The sequence below is a fragment of the Marmota monax genome, unplaced genomic scaffold, assembly GCF_021218885.2.
Source record: "Marmota monax isolate L192 unplaced genomic scaffold, Marmota_monax_Labrador192_F-V1.1 WCK01_AAM20220418_F8-fsc00336, whole genome shotgun sequence".
In the NCBI taxonomy this organism is placed as follows: Eukaryota; Metazoa; Chordata; class Mammalia; order Rodentia; family Sciuridae; genus Marmota; species Marmota monax.
The window spans coordinates 516,251-536,772 of record NW_026693839.1 but is presented as its reverse complement, the minus strand read 5'-3'; the positions used below and the strand labels follow the sequence as shown (position 1 = coordinate 536,772).

At 33.3% G+C, this 20,522-nt stretch overlaps 1 protein-coding gene across 7 annotated transcripts in view; it reads left to right on the top strand.

Moving 5' to 3' along the window:
* The window catches only part of Gkap1 (G kinase anchoring protein 1), a 55,354-nt gene extending 40,008 nt beyond the window's left edge, over positions 1 to 15,346 (top strand). For all 7 annotated transcript variants that reach the window (XM_058585002.1, XM_046462424.2, XM_046462421.2 and 4 more), the window contains 5 exons: positions 4,275 to 4,376; positions 7,973 to 8,036; positions 8,250 to 8,320; positions 8,755 to 8,832; positions 11,784 to 15,346. In XM_058585002.1, coding sequence (XP_058440985.1) covers positions 4,275 to 4,376; positions 7,973 to 8,036; positions 8,250 to 8,320; positions 8,755 to 8,832; positions 11,784 to 11,831 — 363 coding nt within the window. In that variant the 3' untranslated portion in view covers positions 11,832 to 15,346. The remainder of the gene's footprint in view (positions 1 to 4,274; positions 4,377 to 7,972; positions 8,037 to 8,249; positions 8,321 to 8,754; positions 8,833 to 11,783) is intronic.
* Positions 15,347 to 20,522: the final 5,176 nt, after the last annotated feature.

Here is a 20,522-nt window from a genome sequence, read left to right as displayed (position 1 = left end):
CCATAGTTTGGCTATTGTGAATTGTGCTTCTATAAACATGGGTATGCATGTATTACTGTATGATGATTTTAACTCTTTAGGATAAATAAGTAGAGAATCTTTGAGGGCTTTTGAGTAGAAGGGAGGTTTTATTTGGTAACTATTAATTTCATTGCAGTACCTAGGAAAAATTGAAGGAGGATGAAGGCTATGGATAAGAACTAGATAATGCTTAATTGGAAGGGTTTAGTGCAACAGTAGTATTCTATTAGTAGGAATATAAATTGGTATAACCATTTTGGGAAACAATTTGGCGTTATCTTTTAAAGTTGAACATGATGGATGGGCATGATCTATGTTGTAGAAACTCTATCCCTGAACTAAGTCCTGTAGGCATGTTAAAAACTTCATTGTTTTGAAATAGTAAATTCAGTAGGAGAAGTGAATGAACTTAAGCTGCAGTTCGTTGGACAAATATCAAGAACAAAGTGTTTATTGATAATAGAGTTCAATGCTATTCATACATATATTAAAAAATTAGAAATTTGATATATTACTCGGGATATCTATATGTATACATATATGAATTCTATATAGACATATAACACATATAAATGTATATATACATAAAGGCAATGTTAAACATAATGTTAATTTAATGTTCATAACAGTGGAGATCATCAGGAGAGAAGAGAAAGGGATATAAACTAGGAGAGGCACATGGGTGCTGCCAAGGTATTGGTAAAACTCATCCTTAAAAGAAGTTCAAAACTCTTAATCTGCATATTGGGTTATTTTTACTTTTACCTAACATATACATGTTATACATATATATGTGCATATGTGAAGTCTTTCATAATTAAAAAAAAATTAGGATTTTGTTGTAGTATGTCGTTGAGTGTACTGGGGAAAAAAGAATTGAGGCCTGTTTTTAAATTCTCTTTCTCTGCCCCATTGTACTCCTTTATCAGAGAAAGAAAATTCTTCTTTTTGCCAGTATTCAAATCATTTTTAAACTGTATATGCATTTATATACCAGGAATTATTAAGTGTGAAAAAACAAACCTGTATTCTACCATTTTTTCCCCCAGTTCCAAGGATTGAACCCTGGGGAGCTTAACCACTGAGCAACATCCCAACACTTTTTTATATCTCATTTAGAGACAGTGTCTCACTGAGTTGCCTAGCACACCTCACTTTTGTTGAGGCTGGCTTTGAACGCACAATTTTCCTACCTCAGCCTCCTGAGCTGCTAGATTATAGGCGTGCACCACTTCACCTAGTGGAATTCTGCCATTTTTAACAAGCATTTGTTTTCATTAAGTTGATTTTTATCATTTCTTACAAACAAAAAGAGTACATGAGAAAATGTCAGAGTATGTAATACCTATTTATATTTTATAAAATTTGTTCCTGTGTGCACATCTGTATACACACAAGATATACACATATGTACATGACATGTATGTGCATTCTGTGTCATAGTATAAAACATTCCTATCATGAACTACTCTTAAGTAAATTTGAAAGCATTGTTCTCAGGATAGCCTCAGCTCAATTAACTTCCCATGTATATACTCTTCCAAACTTTTTTCTATAGCAACTGCAGACCAATCCTGTGTGAAGTCCTTCCCCACTTACTCATGAAAAAAATGTGCATTTCACATGTCATTTCTTCTTCCACAGCCCAGTCTTCAACACTAAAACCAGAAAATCTGGATATGATCTTTACTTCCTTTTTATTCCTCATAACATTTTGGTTTTATTATAGCAGTCATTCTTACCATTCTTAATAGATTGCAAGTTCCTTTGGGCACAGACTCTGTCTTATACATCCTTTCAATCTCATTTTATTATGATAACTTTTACTTAGAAGATAATTTGTAAATATATTTATAAAAATGTAGTACTTCATTAAAAGTGAGTATATGTTAAAACAATATGGCTTTGTGTTTTAAATAGTGTTATGTATTTATTGTAAAAATTTAAGTAAAATACAACAATAAAACCAAAAATAAATATTTGTGGAATAGATATATGGAGATATATATATTTCAGATATACTGCATTAACTACTTAAAATAGACTCTTATTTCATAGTTAACCATTGAGTTGGTGGGAATTATTATCATCCCCAATTTGTAGATGTAGTGGGGAAAGAAAGACCCTCATCTTAGTCACCTGGAGGAAACTACTCGTGATATTTTGGTATAGTTCTACTTTTCTATGGATATATACATTTTTCCTCAATGTGTAACTGTCATATGAACCACTTTTTTCAGTTAATTATAGATGGTGAGCATTTCAGGTCATCAAATAGTTCTTGTACATTAAATAAATAATTCAGTTTATAGATTAAGTTGCTTGCAATTATCCTATGTTGAGAAAAATCTTAATGTACCAGTTTGATAACTAATGAGATTGCATGTTTTTTTCAAGTTTTTTTGGTCATATGTCTATCATATTGGTTACAACTATTTTTTCTAGCTTTTCATTCACCTTTTGATTTTTATTACATTATTTTTTGAGATTTTTTAATTGAGTCAAGTCTGTCAGTCTTTTTCTTTTTGTTTTCTTCCTTTGATATCAGAAAGTCTTTCCTATTCAAAGTGGATAGTCATATTTATCCAGATTTTTAAAAATACTTAAAATAGGAGATAGAATTGTGGCTCAGTGATAGAGCATTTGCCTAGCACGTGTCAGGCACTGGGTTTGATTCTTAGCACCGCATAAAAATAAATGAATAAAATTTTTAAAAGATCCATTAGTTTCTTAAAAACATACTTAAAACGGTCTCATTTTTTCAAAAGTTGTATTCTGCATTGTTCTCATTGTTAGATACGCAATATAAAATAATTTTGATAAAAGAAAAATTTAAAACAATAAAGTGAAACCTTATTTATGATTAAAATAATAAATAAAATTTATGATTGACATGTCTTTCTAGAATTTTTTTCTTCACACATATTACAATTTTGGGATCATGCAAATATATTTTATTGTTCTTTATCATCATTTTTAGTGATTGCATAGTTTTCAATTTTGTGAATTTACTGTGTATTTAGCCTATGTCCTATGCTTTGGCTTTTAAATTGATAATATATTTTTGTTGTGATGAACCCACAGTGAACATTTTCATAGATGCTTCACCTTCCCACTTAACATAAATTTCTAGGAGTGAGATTCGTGGGCCCAATAGTAGTATAGTGCTAATTTTGATCTACCCATCTTATTCCTTAAACTAGAAACTCAGACTAGAGTGTCCATCATCCTCATTTGCTACATTCAACCTCTCATCCAAATGCTGTTGATTCTGCTCCAAATTATTTCTCAGATACACTTATCTCCATTTTTTCTGCTTTACCTTTATCCAAGGCATAATCTTGTTTGATCTGGGCTTATAATAGCATTAAAAGGTCTTTCTACCTGTCTTTGCCCCCACTGCAGTGCATTTTCCACACAATACCTAAAGGGATTCTTTACAAACATAAATGTAAATCTCTAATATAAAATCTAAATCTAAATCTAAAATAAATATAAATATAATGGTTCTGCTCAGAATCCTTCACTGCTTTCTGTTTTAATCACAATAATATGCAGACTGTTTTTATAGCTTACAAGGCCCTCTAAGATCAGGCTTTATTGATTTTTCTGAAGTCATTATCTTGCCCCTTATTATACTCTATCTACACTGTTGTCTTTTTTCTTCCTTTCTAATTGCAGCATTTGTTTATCTGTGATCTGTCTCCTCTCTTAGATATCTAAGTCCCATAAGAGTAAGAAGCTTTTCAGTTCAGGTGTTCTATTGTATACCTGGTACCTAGCAGCTAAGATAACCTGTATTTGTGGAATAAATTGGTGTTGCCTCCTTACTCATTATATAAATAGAGCCAATTTATGTTCATCAAAAGAATGGACTTTGGATGACTTTGTACATTTAAATTTATTTACTTTAGTATATGGTACAAGATGACAGGAATTTTCAGGATAGACTAATAATAGTAACTTGTCATGGAGGACTTTTAATGTTTATTTCAAGATAGAAATAACATTCCAGAGTCCTGATATTCTTCTAAAGTATATTTGCAGTTTGAAATTAACTGTAGAAATCTTATTTGCTTACATTATAGAATTAGGATCATAATTGAGTCAAAGTGGAAATGTCAATATTTAAGGTTGCCTAAGAAAATTAATTAAAGTTAGGATTTTTCCTTTTAAACTTGTCACAAAGGACTGTTGCAAGCCAGGTTTGATAGAACAATTTTAGTCCTAAAATAGTGTTTTTCTTTTTTCAGGAAGTGGTTCTGAAAGATGGAAGAATTGAAAGACTAAAGTTGGAACTTGAAAAGAAAGATGCTGAAATTCAGAAGCTGAAAAATGTGATCACTCAGTGGGAGGTTTGTATCCACCAGTCTATAAATGCAAATGTTATTTTTCTTTTTTTTTAGTTGCCAGTGGACCTTTATTTTAAATAGTTATATGTGGTGCTGCAAATTGAACCCAGTGCCTCACACATGCTAGGCAAGCGCTCTACGCTCTACCACTGAGCTACAACCCCAATCCTCTGCTTTTCTTATATGTAAATGTTTAATATGCAGCTGATAGAAATAGTCATTCTGCTATTGAGAATTTTAAAACTGATTAATGATTTAATGTCTGAACAATATTATAATTTTTATTGTTGTAAAATATTTATAACCATTTCAAGTGTACTACTGATTCAGTGGCATTGAGTATCTTCATGATCTTGTCTAATCATAACCATTATCTCTTTCCAGAATTTTTTTTATCATCCTATCCCAAACAGAAATTCTGTACCCATTAAACAACTGCATTTTCATTCCCCAGACCTTTATAACCTTTAATATCTATGAATTTGTCCATTCTGGGTACCTCACATAGGTAGAATCATATGTTGTTTTTCCTTTTATGTCTGGCTTATTTCATTTAGTATAATGTTTTCAAGGTTCATCCATGTTGTAGCGTGTATCAGAATTTTATTCCTTTTTATAGTTGAATGATGTTCCATTGTATGTATATACTACATTTTGTTTATTAGTATACAAGTATCTGTGTCCCAGCTTTTAATTCTTTGGATTAATTTTTTGAGAAACCACCAACTCTTTTTCAAAGTAGTTGAAAAAGAGTAGTATATACCATTTTTTAAAATATTTTGTTGTTGTTGTTGGCCACGATACCTTTATTTTATTTATTTTTTTTAATGTGGTGCTGAGTATCGAACCCAGTGCCCTGTAGGCGCTAGGTGAGCGCTCTACCACTGAGCCACAACCCCAGCCCCAGTTATACCATTTTACATTCTCACCAGTGCTTAGGGTTCTAATTTCTCCACATCTTCAACATTTGTTAAATAAGTGTGTATTTCTAACCATAAATTATGTGAATTACTCTCTTACTTCTTCCTTTAGCCCTTAAAATTTCTTTACTCAATTTGAATATCACTCTCTTTGACTAATTCTTAGAACAATTATTTATTGAGTACTTGTAGTATGCCAAGTACCCTTCTGGGTCCTGCATATGTAATAGTTAAAAAAAAGAAAGTCAAGTTCCAACCCTTATGGTACTTACACTTCTTTCCTGCTCCTGCCTTTAAGAATCACTATATATGCCTATCTTCCTTAGCCTTTCATTTCTGCTTTCATTACTTTTGTTGTAATAGGCATGGAGAACAAAAAATGAGTTACAAGGAAGATAAACATATAAACAATTGCAGTACAGTATAAGAATTATAATTGATATTTGACAGAGTATTCAAAAAGTACAGAGAAAAGAACAAAGAGTTGTTGCTGTTTAAAATTGGTAAGATTTCACAGAAAAGATGTTTTTTCCAGAGAGGAAAATAGTGGGTACAAAAACATGGGAATGGTGGGATGTACATGGTAACTGACATTTAGAGAATTGAGAAGCTATCGAAAATGAGATTGAAGGTGTTTGTTGGGTATTACACAAAGAGGGCAGTAAAAAGTCTTTTCTTTTGACATGAGAATTGTTTTGTGGGATGATAATGCATATAGCCTAGTCTTAAAGTGAAGACAGTCTGATAAAAATGACCATGTATTGAGTGTAAGAGGAAGGACACATTTTTCAAACTGTTTTGAGAAATGGGAACTAATAGATTCCATTGAACTTGTTGAATTTGAAATGGCTGTGTTATATGCAAGTATATATGCTCAAGACACAGTGGGGGTCAATATATATGCATTTAACTTTATCAATTTTATATACTCTTTCATAAACTTTCAAAACACTAGTAAGGGCATCAAATATTGCATACATTATCATAAACTACTTATTACTGGTATTTTACGTATTTATGTTTTTGTAGACATGCTTATTCAGGATTGTATATACAAAACTATGTATGCTATTTATTTATGAGCAATTTAGGGAATTTTCACAGGTAAGTTTGCACACTTTCAAGTTTGCTTTAAGAACCAATTTAGACTCTTCAAGGCTTACTTAAGAGGTGGCTTTGTGTATACTGACCAGAACCTTGGAGCTAAAGTTTTGAGCTAAAGTTTGGTGAGATGTTAGCAGAAATTGAAGACATGAGAATTTTATAGTAGTGTGGCTCCATATTTATGGTGTATTTTTCTGTATTCATAGTGAATATAGTTTAGTGGATATGTTTTCCCCCTTGTATCTATGTTTCCATCTTGTCTTCCTTATTCATTTCTAAACTCAAGTCCTACCCTTTATATTTACTGTGGTGCTTTGGTTTACTGTGTTGACTATACTGTTACTTAGCATATAGTACTGATTTATCATCAACAATTTAATGGACAAAGTACTGGTTAGTAAAAGCCACTTTTATAGGTTGTGAAATTCATCTAAATTTGTTTTACAAATAGTTTTGAGGGTTGGGGGTGTAGCTCAGTGGTAGAGCACTTGCCCTGTGTATACAGGCCTTGGGTTTCATCCCTAATACTGCCAAATGAAACAAAATTTTGGGATCTGATAACTTCTGCACATATCTGTACATGTTGAGAGAAGAAATGAAAAGTTTCTTAAAGTTTCTTACATGTTTTCTTTAGGCTTTTTTTAAAAATATTTTTTAGTTGTCAATGGACCTCTATTTTACTTATTTATATGCAGTGCTGAGAATCGAACCCAGGGCCTCACACATGCTAGGCAAGCACTCTATTACTGAGCTACAACCCCAGCCGTTCTTTAGGCTTTTATTTTTTAAAATATACTAGTATTGGGCCCATGTTGAATAGGGTAGCATAGGCAGAAAATTGCCTAGAATATGGATTGTTAATGTGGGAGCACAATTCCTCTTTGTTTATAAATATATTATTATATCATTTATGTAGTATGAGAAGGAGCAAAATCATTTGGAAAAAGAAATTGGAAAAAGAGTTGAAAGATTTTAATAAATAAGTCATATCAGCTAAAAATTACCATAACAATAATTTTTAGTAAATGAATTAATAAGAGATCAGTTAAACCTTAACTGAGAAGAGATAGAACTGCATTACAAAATTCAGTTACCACTGCAAGTGTCCCAAAATTTAAATTATAGTTAAATAAGATTAAAACTTCATTTTTAGTATTCAGTAACCACATATTGGATAGTGGCAGATATAGAACAGATATAGAAAATTCTTATATATTGCTGGACAGTACTGGTATAGACTGTGAGTCATTTTCATTTTGGTTTTTATCTAAATTATTTTGAATTCTATTACCTAACTTTCCTTCACTTTTATCCCTCCTTTAAATTTATAATTATCTCTCCTTTAAATTTATAATCACCTATAATAATATCTATTATTGTATCAAAGATTTATTTTAGTAGTAGACAATTCTGATTACAGCTTTCTCTACCCTTTTTCTTTCAAAAGTAATTTATATCTTTGAGAAGGCTAGAATTCACAGCTTGATAGTGAAACAAATTGATAGTGAAACAGTAATTGTTAATATAACACTAATTGTATCATTTACTTTTTTAAAAACAATTTTTTTCTCTTAGGCAAAGTATAAAGAAGTAAAGGCAAGAAATGCACAGTTATTGAAAATGCTGCAGGAAGGTGAAAGTAAGTGATGTTTTTAGAGTTAAGGTTTATCTTAAATAATACCTGAAGACAATTTTTCAAGATATATGATTTATCAAATCAATAAAATAAAAAGGTTTCCCAGAGTGTTCTCACTATACTTAACTTGCTATTGGTTTATTGTAGTATTGTTTAAGTATTTGAGTGACTGAAAAGACTATACGGTGGTTTTTCCTTTTTTTTTTTTTTTGTCAGTGAAAGATAAAGCAGAAATTCTTCTGCAAGTTGATGAATCACAAAGTATCAAGAATGAGCTAACTATACAGGTAAGGAACTATGGAGCATACGAGTAGTCTTTTTAGGCTGTTCTTCAATCTTACAGTATTAAACTTGAATAAACAAATACAGCCCATCAACATAGCAAGGAGGTGATAGAAATTATACTTTTATTGTGTATTAGCAAATAAATGATGATTCTATTTTTTGCACCAATGGAGAAAAATAAGGTTGCATTTTAGGTAACTGTGAACATAGAACTTATTCTGTTCCTGTACTTGATTTTCTCTTTCTATCCTTATTCTGTCTTCTAGTACAACAGTGAGCTTATCCTATCTATCTTTAATATATAACCATGTACAACATCTAATGGAAATTATGTGGAGGGTTTCTGCTTTGATACTCATTTATTTGTCAGAATTTATCATTATAAATTAAGTGTTATAAATTTTAAAATGTTTTCTTATTGAATGTTTGTTTATAGGTGACGTCACTTCATGCAGCATTAGAACAAGAAAGATCTAAAGTGAAAGTATTACAAGCAGAATTAGCCAAATACCAGGTATGCTTTTAAAATTTTCAAGAGTTTTCATTACACACAGTAATTTGAGTAGACACTATGTGAGAATAAATGTAGTATTTTATTCTTAGGCCAGAATTTACACACCATATATATTAATAATTTAATAGTCATGTACTTTGTGTTTTAGAAAATGTTAGATATTGATTTGTACAGTATCAAATAAGTAATTTGGGAAAGTCTTTGGAATTAGTAGAAGGTATGACATATGTGCCGTTGAGTCATCTTTGGGGAAATGAGATTTGTCCCATTGTATCCTAAGTTTGCTTGGGTACAGGGCTATAGCTCCATTAAAAAGATACCATTTCTCCTTTATAATTTATAAGTACTATGTAGGGGTAATACTTGGAGAAATTTTGTGCATATCATTTTCATGATAATATTTGCATCAATTATTATTTGTTATTTGCATCAGTTATTTTTGGTGATTACCTAATAGTGATTTTCTAATTCTTTGATTTACTCTGCATTTACAAGATGACATTCAACATCTTCTCTCTGGATGAAGCAAAAAAAAACACCCCAAAACAGTGCTTCATTTTAATATATATTTATATTTAAATATATATACACATTTGTACATATTTATGTTTCTGAATCATAAAAATGCATTGATTGATTTGGAATTATGGTCAAAAATGCTTAGAACCTGTGGTGGTGTGGAGAACCTAAATTTTGTTTAGTCCTAGCTTTGAAATTGAATCAGTTTGGAAAGGAAAATTTCCTTTGCCTAGGAGATTTTGAAAAAGATCCCCCTGTATATTTGTTGTTGGGGGTTTGGTTTGGTTTGGTTGTTGATTTATTTCATTGAGTTGCATGGTAAGTTTTTAGCCACATAACATTGATAACTATGTATAGTGGTTATATATCTTAAAGAATTCTTAAATTTATTTTTATTTTCCTGCTAGATAAATCTCTTTTTAAAATACATGTCATTACAACCTCATGTTCTACAAAACCTGTTCGTTCATTAAATCTTTGCAGAACTTTAATGTGGTCAGGAGTTAAGAACAGCATTTTTATACTTGGGATGCTCCCCTCCCCTCCACTTCTTTCCTCCCCTATACTTCTCTCCCCTCCCTTCCAAGAGTGGTGATATAGAGAGTAGTATAAACAGAATAGGGGTAAAAGAAATTATTTTCAAACTCATTATCAAATGAGTCTGGGCTTGTTATGACTCTGTTATGACCACTAGTTCAAAAATGTACTTCCATAGACAAGCAGTTCTCAAATTTGGTTGATCAGCAGCATTACTTGGAAACATTTTGAATTACAGATTATAATCCAGTTAAATAGATATGGGACAAAGCCTAGACATCAGAATTTTAAAAACACTACTGCTTACCAAAGTAAGCTTTATGCATGTATGAATATCTCACAATTCATTCCAATTTTATATATAACTATAATTTACCAATTAATAAATAAGTAGAAGGAAGATCATTAGTGAAGGGGAAAAGGATCAGGGGGAGGGAGGAGGAAGGGAAATTAGGGGATTGAAATGAAGAAAACTGTTATGCATTTATGACCATGTCAGAATGAACCCCCAATAATGTGTGTAACCATAATGCACTAATAAATTTATAAATAGTACTACTTAGGTAATTTTTGATACTTTTGTGTTTTGGTACTGGGGATTGAACCAAGGGGTACTCAACCACTGAGTCACATCCCTATCCCTTTTCATTTTTTATTTTTAGACAGGTTCTTGTTAAGCTGCTTAGGGCCTCACTAAGTTGCTGAGGCTGGCTTTGAATTTGTGATCCTCCTACCTCAGCCTCCTGAGCTGCTGGGATTACAGGTATCTGCCACCATGCCCAGCTACTTAGGTAATTCTGATGATCAACTAAGTTTGGGTATCATTGCCATAGTTTATAAGAATAGTGAAAAATGGGCTGCAGCTGTAGCTCTGTGGTAGAGCACTTGCCCAACATATGTGAAGCCCTGGATTCATTCCCCAGTACCAGGGGGGGGAAATGTGGAAAGTAGCTGGGTGTGGTGGCTCATACTTGTAAACCCAGCTACTCAGGAGTCTAGGGCAAGAGGATCACAATTTTGAGGCCAGCCTCAGCAACTTCGTGAGACCTGTCTCAAAATATAAAAAGGTCTGTGGGTATAGTTTAGCAGTTGAGTGCTTGTCTAGCATGTACAAGGCCCTGGATTCTATCCTCAGTACCTCAGAAAAATGGGTGGGTGGGAACTATTTTAAGGTATTTATATTTAAATTGAGGGATAGAGTGTATAGTTATGGAAAATTTTAATTTTCTTTTTATACATTGTACTTGCCATATTTCTACAATTCATATTTGCTTTTTAAATCAGAATAAAGCAGGAAATATTATGTTAAAAGTAATGCATATAAAATTCTTTGTCTTTAAAAGCTGCTTTTTCTCTTGGCTCAAGTCAGATACCATAAATGGTGTTTCATATGCAACAAGTTAAATATAGATTTATATGGATAAACTGAGAAATCTATGGATAAACAATCAAATTTCTTATTCTGTTTATATCAACAAAACTAGACAGAACTTGTATTATTAATTGTATTACTCAAAAGATCATGAACAGAATTATTAAATGTGCTGAACACATATAACAGATTTTGTGTTTTATTTTGGTATTGATCAAAAATTTAATATTTTTAAATCTCTGGGGCAAAGTGAGCTCTAAAAAGTAATATGTTTATCATCTAGCTAAGTAAGCCCAGACAAATTCATATAGAAGTGCTGTAACTATTTTCTACAACCTACTTTAATCATTTATAAAAATAACCACATAAGAATAATTCAGTGGTATACATATTCAAATTTATAACAAATTCAAGAAAAAAAATGCTTTCTTATCCCCAAATATCTTTGGTTGTATATATTCTTAAAATGAAAATGACCCCCAAGTGCTATATTCTAAATAATTTGTTGTATTTTTCTTTACAGGGTGGCAGAAAAGGGAAAAGAAACTCTGAATCTGACCAGTGTAGGTGATTATATTATTAGCTTTTGAAGTCAACATGAAAATTAAAACTTTCAGGGTTTTTCAAAGATGTATATATTTAATGCTGTGCAACTGCTAAACTATGCAGTTTTGTTGAAGAAACTAAAAGTACTAGTTCACTAACAGTCTATAAGACATTTTATGTTCTTTTGACTTAAAGTGGAAAGAAGAAATATAGAATTCCAGCCAAACTCAGTGTTTATCGTTTACTATTCATACTTCTTATCACTTTAGTTTTTCATCAGTCAATAAAGTTAATTTACTCTTCCACTAGTATGTTTGATTTTTAAAGTTTCATAAACAATGTAAAAACATTGTTTTTGCTTATAGCTCAACCAGTTAATTGGATTCTTTCAGCTTAGCAAATATTTATTCAAGACATACACAATGAGTGAAATATGGTTGACATCCTCAGTTAGGTTATGTCTAGGGGAAATAGAAAGTGAACAGGGGTAAAATAAAAGCAAAAAAATAATTATCATGTGAGTATGCTATCATATTATTTGGGAATTGCGAAAACTTGCATGAGATAATTTTTAGAGAGTATTTTTTTTTTCTGTAAATTTGAGAGGCATTCCAAGCAAAATTGATCCCTTTCTGGGCTGAAAGATTTATTTAAAGAATAATCTGGCCTGAGGACAGTAACATGATATACTGAGAACTGGAGGACTATTGATGTGTGGGGAGGAAGGAATCAGAGATTTTTCATTGGTGTAACCAATTACTAAAAGAGCTTTATTTTAGTACAATCAGTGAAATACAATTATTATTCATTAAAATAAAATTTTTCTTTGTGTGATAACAAAGAGAATACATAAATAATGGTCTTGACTCTTAAAACCAGCATTATATGAAAGATTCTACATCTTAATAATCTTTGAAGAAAAAAATACTTCAGCAGAAAGTTCATGAAATTGTCATCATTGCATATTTCTGTCTTCTTCCATGAGGTTATATTAGCCTTGCAAAGAATTGTGATATATTATTCTCTATAGTCCAATTGCTTAATCTCTTATGAGGCACAGAGTAGATGCTAAGGAAAGATTTAATTAATAAAAGAAGACCTTCAGGGCTGGGGCTATAGCTCAGGGGCAGAGTGTTTGCCTGGTATGCCTGAGGCACTGGGTTCAATCTTTAGCACCACAAACAATAAACAAATAAAATAAAGGCATTTTGTCCATCTATAACTACCAAAAAAAATTAAATTAAATTAAAAAAATAAAAGAAGACATTCAAGGGAAAAAGACAAAAAGGCAAAAAGAGTGGAACTGATAAGGGAACAGAAAGATAAGCAAAGACTGTGTTAAGGGAATAGAATGCCTTCTTCCCCACCCGCTACCTTCCTAATCCATGTGCTGAGGATGAACCTAGTACCTTGTACATGCTAGGGGAGTGATCTACCACTGAGTTACATCCCCAGCCCAGACTGGAGCATGTATTTATATAGGACAGTAATGAGAAAACAGAAGAGGTAGGCTGGAAATAGTTATCATCCATCTTGAATTCCAGATTAAGAAATTGGTAATGGGCTGAGGTTGTGGCTCAGTGGCAGAACACCTGCCTAGCACGTGTTGAGGCACTGGGTTTAATCCTCAGCACCACCTAAAAAAATAAATAAGTTATAAAAATATATTTAAAAATAATTTGGTAGGCACATTAAAAAACCATTAAAATTTTACAGAGAAAGGAGTCATGTAATTAGTTTTCCTTTAAGAAGATTGAAATGGCAGTAATGTAATAGAAAACTAGAAGAAAGTCATTTGGAAGAGGATATCAAGGAGGCATTATAATAGTAGAAATAGACAACTAGGAAAGGAAGGTTTTTTTTCCTGAAGTAGAAAAGTGACTATAGGATTCAGAAAATGAAATAAATGTTTCTGTTGTCTTAAATGTGTGAAGGTGAGAAAAGAATGAGGGCAGGGGGGAAAAAAAGGTTCCAAGCCTAAATGAAAGTGATAGTGCTGTTAATAGGTAAACCGAAAGAAGAATGAATGAGGAGATGACAGAATTGACTTTTGGGAGGTGGTACTGTGAGAGGCATTTGGCCACTGAGCTTCATCCCCAGACCTTTTTATTTTTTGAGACAGGGTCTATGTTGCTGATCCTCCTGCCTCAGTGTCTCAACTTGCTGAGATTATAGGCATGTGTTACTGCACCTCACTCAGAATTGAGTTCGACATTTTAAATTTGATTGGGTAAATTTATCCTGTGAAAATAATTTGAAAGAAAGATCTATATAGGTAAAAATAGTAACATAATAGAGAACCATGGAAGTAACATAAATATCCAACTCAAATGATTAATTGATTTAATACTTCAGTGAGAAGAATTACATGGAACTTAAATGTATAACTAGGATGACTGAAAACAGAGTATACTGAACAAAGTTTAAATATAAAAACAAAATACAGCTTGTACACACTGACTACAATTATATGAAAATGATGTATGCATATGGACAAACTGGAAATGGTTAATTCCAAAATCAAACTGCATGGAATGGGAGCATTATGGCTTAGTTGTGGGGTTTTTTTCCTTAAAATTTCATCTAACAACATTTTTTGCAATAAAAGAATAGGAAAACTTCTTTTGCTTAAATTTGTGTTAAGTAATTTGCTGTTGTGGAAGTAGGTTGTATCAACTTGTTTTATTAAGTGTTAATAAGGGATGTTTCCTGGACAAGGATTTTTTGTTTTTGTTTGTTGTTGTTGTTGTTGTTGTTGTTTTAAATCCAGAACCCTTCACTATAATAGAATTGAACTAGGGAAGATAGCATTGTGAATCAAAATAACTATATAACTGCAAGAAAACTTGCAGTTTAATCAACCAGCTTAAAGTCTCACTTGTTTTACTTTCTATTGTTTAACTTTTAGAACTGTAGAAGTTTTACTACCATTAACCATGTCATATAGTTCTGATGATATCTATTTAAAATTAACTTTTGATAATCATATTACAAACTAAGGTGTAATTTTATAGATTTTATCATTAAATGCAATGTGCTTCGCATTGTGAATTTGTTAGAGAAAAGGTAATTTTCTTCTTGATACTTCAATATATAGAGAATGAATATGGATTGTATTGTCTTATGTAGAATTAGTTTTTAAAATACAACTTTAATTGTGATATAATGACATACAACTGCATATAATATATTGGGATGAGTGAACATGCTTTGTGATTTCAAACCTTCAAAGTTTGTTGGAATTTGCTTTATGGACCAATTTGTAATCAATTAGTAAATGTTTTGTGTAAGCTTGGAAAATATGTATTCTGCAGTTTTGGAGTGCAGTATTCTATATATGTCCAATTATATCAAGTTCCTTCAAGTCTAATATATCTATTGATTTTCTGTCTTCTATTTGATCAACTATTGAAGAGAGGTGTGTTAAAATCTGACAATGATTGTGGATTTGTCTACTTTTGTCTGTCTGCTTTGTAGGTGTGTATAAATTTAAAGCTGTTTTATCCTGTGGTTAAAGATAAATTTTATTTTTATGAATGACTGTTATTAGTATTTTTTTTGCTTTGAAAGCTTTATTTCATCTAATAACTGTTAGCTTCCTTAAACTTAGTATTTCCATGTTATATTTGGCACCACCTCCCGTCAGTCAGTCTTTCTGTGACCTTATATATCTTGTTTATTTTTAGTTTTGAGACAGTTTTGCTAAGTTGCCTAGGCTATTCTTGAATTTGTCATCCTTGTGCCTCAGCCTCATAAGTTGCTGGGATTACAAATGTGCATCACCACACCCAACACTTAACAGGATTCTAATAAACTGCATATTATACTTTCCTGTTTTTAATCCCAACCTGACAACTTTCTGTTTCTGTTTATATCTTTTTCTCATTTTTGTTGGTGATCCCCTTTCTTGTCTGGTCTTTAGAACTGTTAAGTCCTCCAACACTTAGGCTTTTCAAATAAAACAAGTTGGTCCCCCAAAAAGAAGAAAAGTTTTATTTTATTATTAGTGGGGCTCTACCCACCAATTTTTAGTACTAAAGTTTGATTTCAGAGACAATCAACATTTTCAAATAACTGTTTCAAGAATCTATTATTAAAGCAGCTGCTGTTGGAAGAAAATAACTGACCGTTACTTTTTGACATTGTAGTTCATTTTGAGCCACCAATTTTAATTCTGTCAAATGTAACTTTTTAAAATTAAATAATTAGAAGTAATATATATATATATACACACTAGGATATATATATATATAATAAAGCTTCTTTTTTGGCTTCTTAGAATAGTACTTGTCATACTGCTGTCTGTTTTGTGTTGCTGTAACAAAATATCAGAGCCTAGGTTATTTTATTTTATTTTTTTTACTTTTTAAATTTGTTTTAATTAGTTACACATGACAGTACAATGATCTTGACATATCATACATTTGAATCAGATGGGGTATAATTTCTCATTTAGGTTATTTTATAAAGAAAAGAAGTTTGTCTTTGCTCACAATTCTGGAGATCCAAGAACATGGCACCAGTGTCTTGGTGTGAGGGTCTCCCTGGATGGTGAAACAGGAAGTGAGAGATTCAGGAGTTGCGCCAGGTGCACTTCAAACAGCAGCCAGTTTTCACAGGAATGGAAAAACATTAATCATCTCCCACTTGAATTCACCTGATAAAGGTTCTGTAATCTCTCAACATTGCCAGAGTGAGGAACCAGCCTTCCAGCAGATCAACCTTTGGGGGACACTCAAATCATAGCACCAATATCTATGTTTATTTAATAGCAAAGTGTTTTTGCTAATATATTTTGGCCAAAATAACAAATTCTTCTTTTCCTCTTATTTCTAAATGTTATAATTTCAGCCTTTCGTGTTTATAAGATAGTAAACAATTATCATGGAATATTATATAAACCAGTTATCTGGATGATTTTAAACCAATAGCCAGCCAGGTTGAAACCCATTGGGCTAAAAGACAAAACACAGAAAAAAAGTAGATAGACTCAGAAAAAAAACAGAACAAAAAACTTAGGCCTTAAAATGAGACAAGTAAAATCCATCACACACAAATAGTCTTAACTGCCCCTTCCTCTAGAATAGGGTCTGTTATTCTTTCTCTTAAATTTGGGTGGTCTCTTCCACCTCCACCATCTTAAAATGCTTCCTCTGGGGGAAGCTAGCCATCATGTATAATAAGTACCTAGAGAGCTCTGTGCTATAAGAAATTCAAGTCAGATGACAAGGTCACCTATAGGACTTTAGTTGATAACCACAGCCTAGCCAATAGTCAATAGCAACTATAGGCCATGTAAGGGAGCTATTGTAGATGTCTGACTCATTATGACCCCCACCTCAGTTCACATCCAACTACATGTGAGATTGCAAGTAAGATCTCTCCAGACATCTTAGTCCTTCAGGCTGCTCTAATACCAAAAATACCATAAAATGGGTAGCTTATAAACAACAGAAGCTTATTTCTCACAGCTCTGAGAAGTCCAAGATTAAGGCACCAGCAAATTTCAATGTTTGGTGAGGACTTGCTTTCTGATGCATGGATAGCAACTTCTAGCCATGTCCTCACCTTGGGGGAAGGATCAAGGCAGCTCTCTGGGACCTCTTTTATAAGGCCCTAATACCTTTCATGAAGGCTCTGTCTCATGACCTCACATTCCAGCAGCCCCATCTCCTGTTATCATCAGTGGTGATTGAGTTTCATCATATGAATTTCGAGGCAAGACAAATAGACCATAGCATTTTAAGCTATTAAATTTAGGAGTTGTTTGTTTCACAGCAGTAAATAATGAGGGATGGATGGGAAGATGGCAGAGTAGAGGAAAGCTGCATTCCAAGTCATGCCATGGCCTGAGACCAAAGCAACAGTTGTACAGCTTCTCAGCAAGAAGTGTAAAAGAGGGATTTCACTAAAATTCAAAATTGGACATTCAAAGTGGCTTAGGGACTCAAATTTGGGTACAATAAACAAAGAAGAAAGAATATATTGGAGGTTACCCAGCTGCCACACCATCACGGAAAGTGAAGGTGATTGGCACTGATTCACCACAAAGGATGATTCACACCCATGTTGGGGCAGGCCCAAAATGTCTAGTTAGACGCCTTCCTGAGGCTTCCAGTGGCCTATGTTATGTTTTTAGTGTGTAACCAAGGGCATGAATTGGCTATGCTATGGTCAGTGTGTATCTTCTTCCAGCTGAAGTGGTTCTGGAGTCTGAGCAGGCAGGAGTGAATACCTCGGGGACTAAGCTCAGGAAGATTGTGCTCTTGGGAGCAGTTAGTGGAAGATTGGCACCCCTTGCCCCTCCACTGAAATTCTTGGGAGGCTCCTGTGATCCAAACCGGAATCAACTATTGTTAAGCCCTAGGGGTGGGCTGACCTAATCTCTCAGAAGCAGGTATCACCAACAAAGCCCTTGAGGTCTGATTAGGCCTAAGCCCCACCTTCTGGAACTCCCCTCAGAACTGTGCATAAGCTTTACCCTGGGAGTACACTAAAGTGGTCTGAACAGACAGAACTCCAACTTCCTAATACGTCACACCTTATACTAGTGAGAAGGGAAGCTGAATTTTAAACAACTTCAGTCTTAGGCCGCTCCAACTGGCACATCAGACAGCAACACAAAAACAAGAAAGGATTAAACCCTCACCCCTTGCTCTCTCAGTACAAAACTCAAGGAGAACTGGAAAAAAGGACTATTGAACGTAGACAGTGACCACCCAATCTGGTCGACTATTTTTACCATCTCTGTGAAGATGGTTCCTTCGTTCTTCATTAAGAATTTGTGTGTGTGTGTGTGTGTGAATTCTTGCTGTGTTAATTGGTTCAGGGACATATACACATACACTTTTTACTTTTCTCTCATTTTTAGCATTTTTAATGTAGTTTATTTTTCTTGTCTTTGTCTTTTGAGGGTTTGGGGTTTAGGGATTGTATATTTTTGTTTATTTGTTTGTTTGGGGGGGGTGGGTACCAGGGATTGAACTCAAGGGCACTCAACCACTGAGCCACATCCCCACATTCATAGCCCTATTTTGTATTTTATTAGACACAAAGTCTCACTGAGTTGCCTAGTGCCTCGCTAAGTTGCTGAGGCTGGCTTTGAACTTGCAATCCTGCCTCTACCTCCTGAGCTGCTGGGATTATAGGAGTGTGCCACCACACCCAGCCTTTGTTTGGTTTTGTATAATTTTCATTTATTTATTTCTCTTGTCTTTCTCTCTTTTGCTAGTGGCCTAATTCTGTTCTCTCTCCCTCTGTCCCAATACTTCTATTTTTCCCCTCCTTTCGTGTAAAAATCACCTGCTACATCTCTTCTGCATTCTCTTTGTTTATTTTTTGAAATTGTAAACTCTTTTCTACCTTCCTAACACATTTTCCCCTAATGAACAATTTTTACACCTGTGAGAACTAATTGGCTTATATAACTCTTGCCCCCACCATTAATGCTGATACAGTCATTACTGCTTTGGAGGATAAAACTGATACTTGCTGTTTGCTTTAAAGCCAAATCTAGTTCATGGTTACTGTTTTTACTGTTTAAAATTGCTGAATCCACTGTACCTGGGTTTTGGTGGTAATTATGTTGAAGATGTTGTAGTAGGAACTGGGCATTTACTTTAATGCTGTGTATTTTTTGCAACAGTTATTAAAATTGTTTATTTTACCCTATTCTGTGAGGTGCCGGGAACCTACAGGGACAATAAAAATTCACAGGTTAGAAACTCTGCTGCTGAACTAAACCCAACCGAAAGACCGCATATCTTACTCCACACATAAATTAATGACACTCAATCTTAAGTTATACTTTAATGCAAATAATAGAAGAGACAAAACCCAAAACTGATGATTAGACCATGCCATTCAAGTTGGGATAATCATTAATATACTAGACAACATAGTAAACACCTTCTGTCAAATTCCTTACCTACTTCATGTTTTTTTTATTTGTAGTACTGTTGTTAAATGCTGACCCCACCATTTCTATATAAGTGGCAAATAGTATAGACATCAAAGTAGACACCAGACATTTAGCAAAAAGCTGTACATCTGTTGCTGAAATTAATGCTACTCCTGGCTCCTCCTTCCCTCTAAGAGGGTCAGAAAGCGATTGGGACACTATAAAATCACAGAGTAGAGATCCTGCAGCTGAGAAATACATCTCTACCAAGCAATAGTGAGTTTCACTCCACACACTCCATCTGAGCCCTGACATTATTTTGAGACAAAAGCCTCAAACTATACCAAGGATTCAAAGAGGAACAATCAGGGTGCTCACATCCTACCCCTTGGCATCTACTCATGTATCAAAAACAGAAGTCCCAGAACAAATAAGATAATTAGACACAAAAGGACACATGCAAAAAAAAAAAGGGGGGGGGGGATCCACCTCAATTGATGGACACATCCAAGACCCCTGAAAACATGAGGAAATAAAGAAACAAGCAAGACAACCCCCAACCCCAATCCACAATCCCCTAACAGAGGATCCCACTGAGAGTTTGTATGAAAGATTTTTTAAAAACTGATTATTAAAATGTTCAATGAACTAAAAGAAGATCTAAGGGAATAATTAAAAGAACAAATGCAGGAGATGAAAGATCACTGCAATTAAGAAATAGAAATAGTGAAAATAAACCAAGCACAACTGGAATGAAACCAAGAAATACTTGCAGGCATCATTAACAGATTAAAATGCATAGAAAAAAGAACCTCA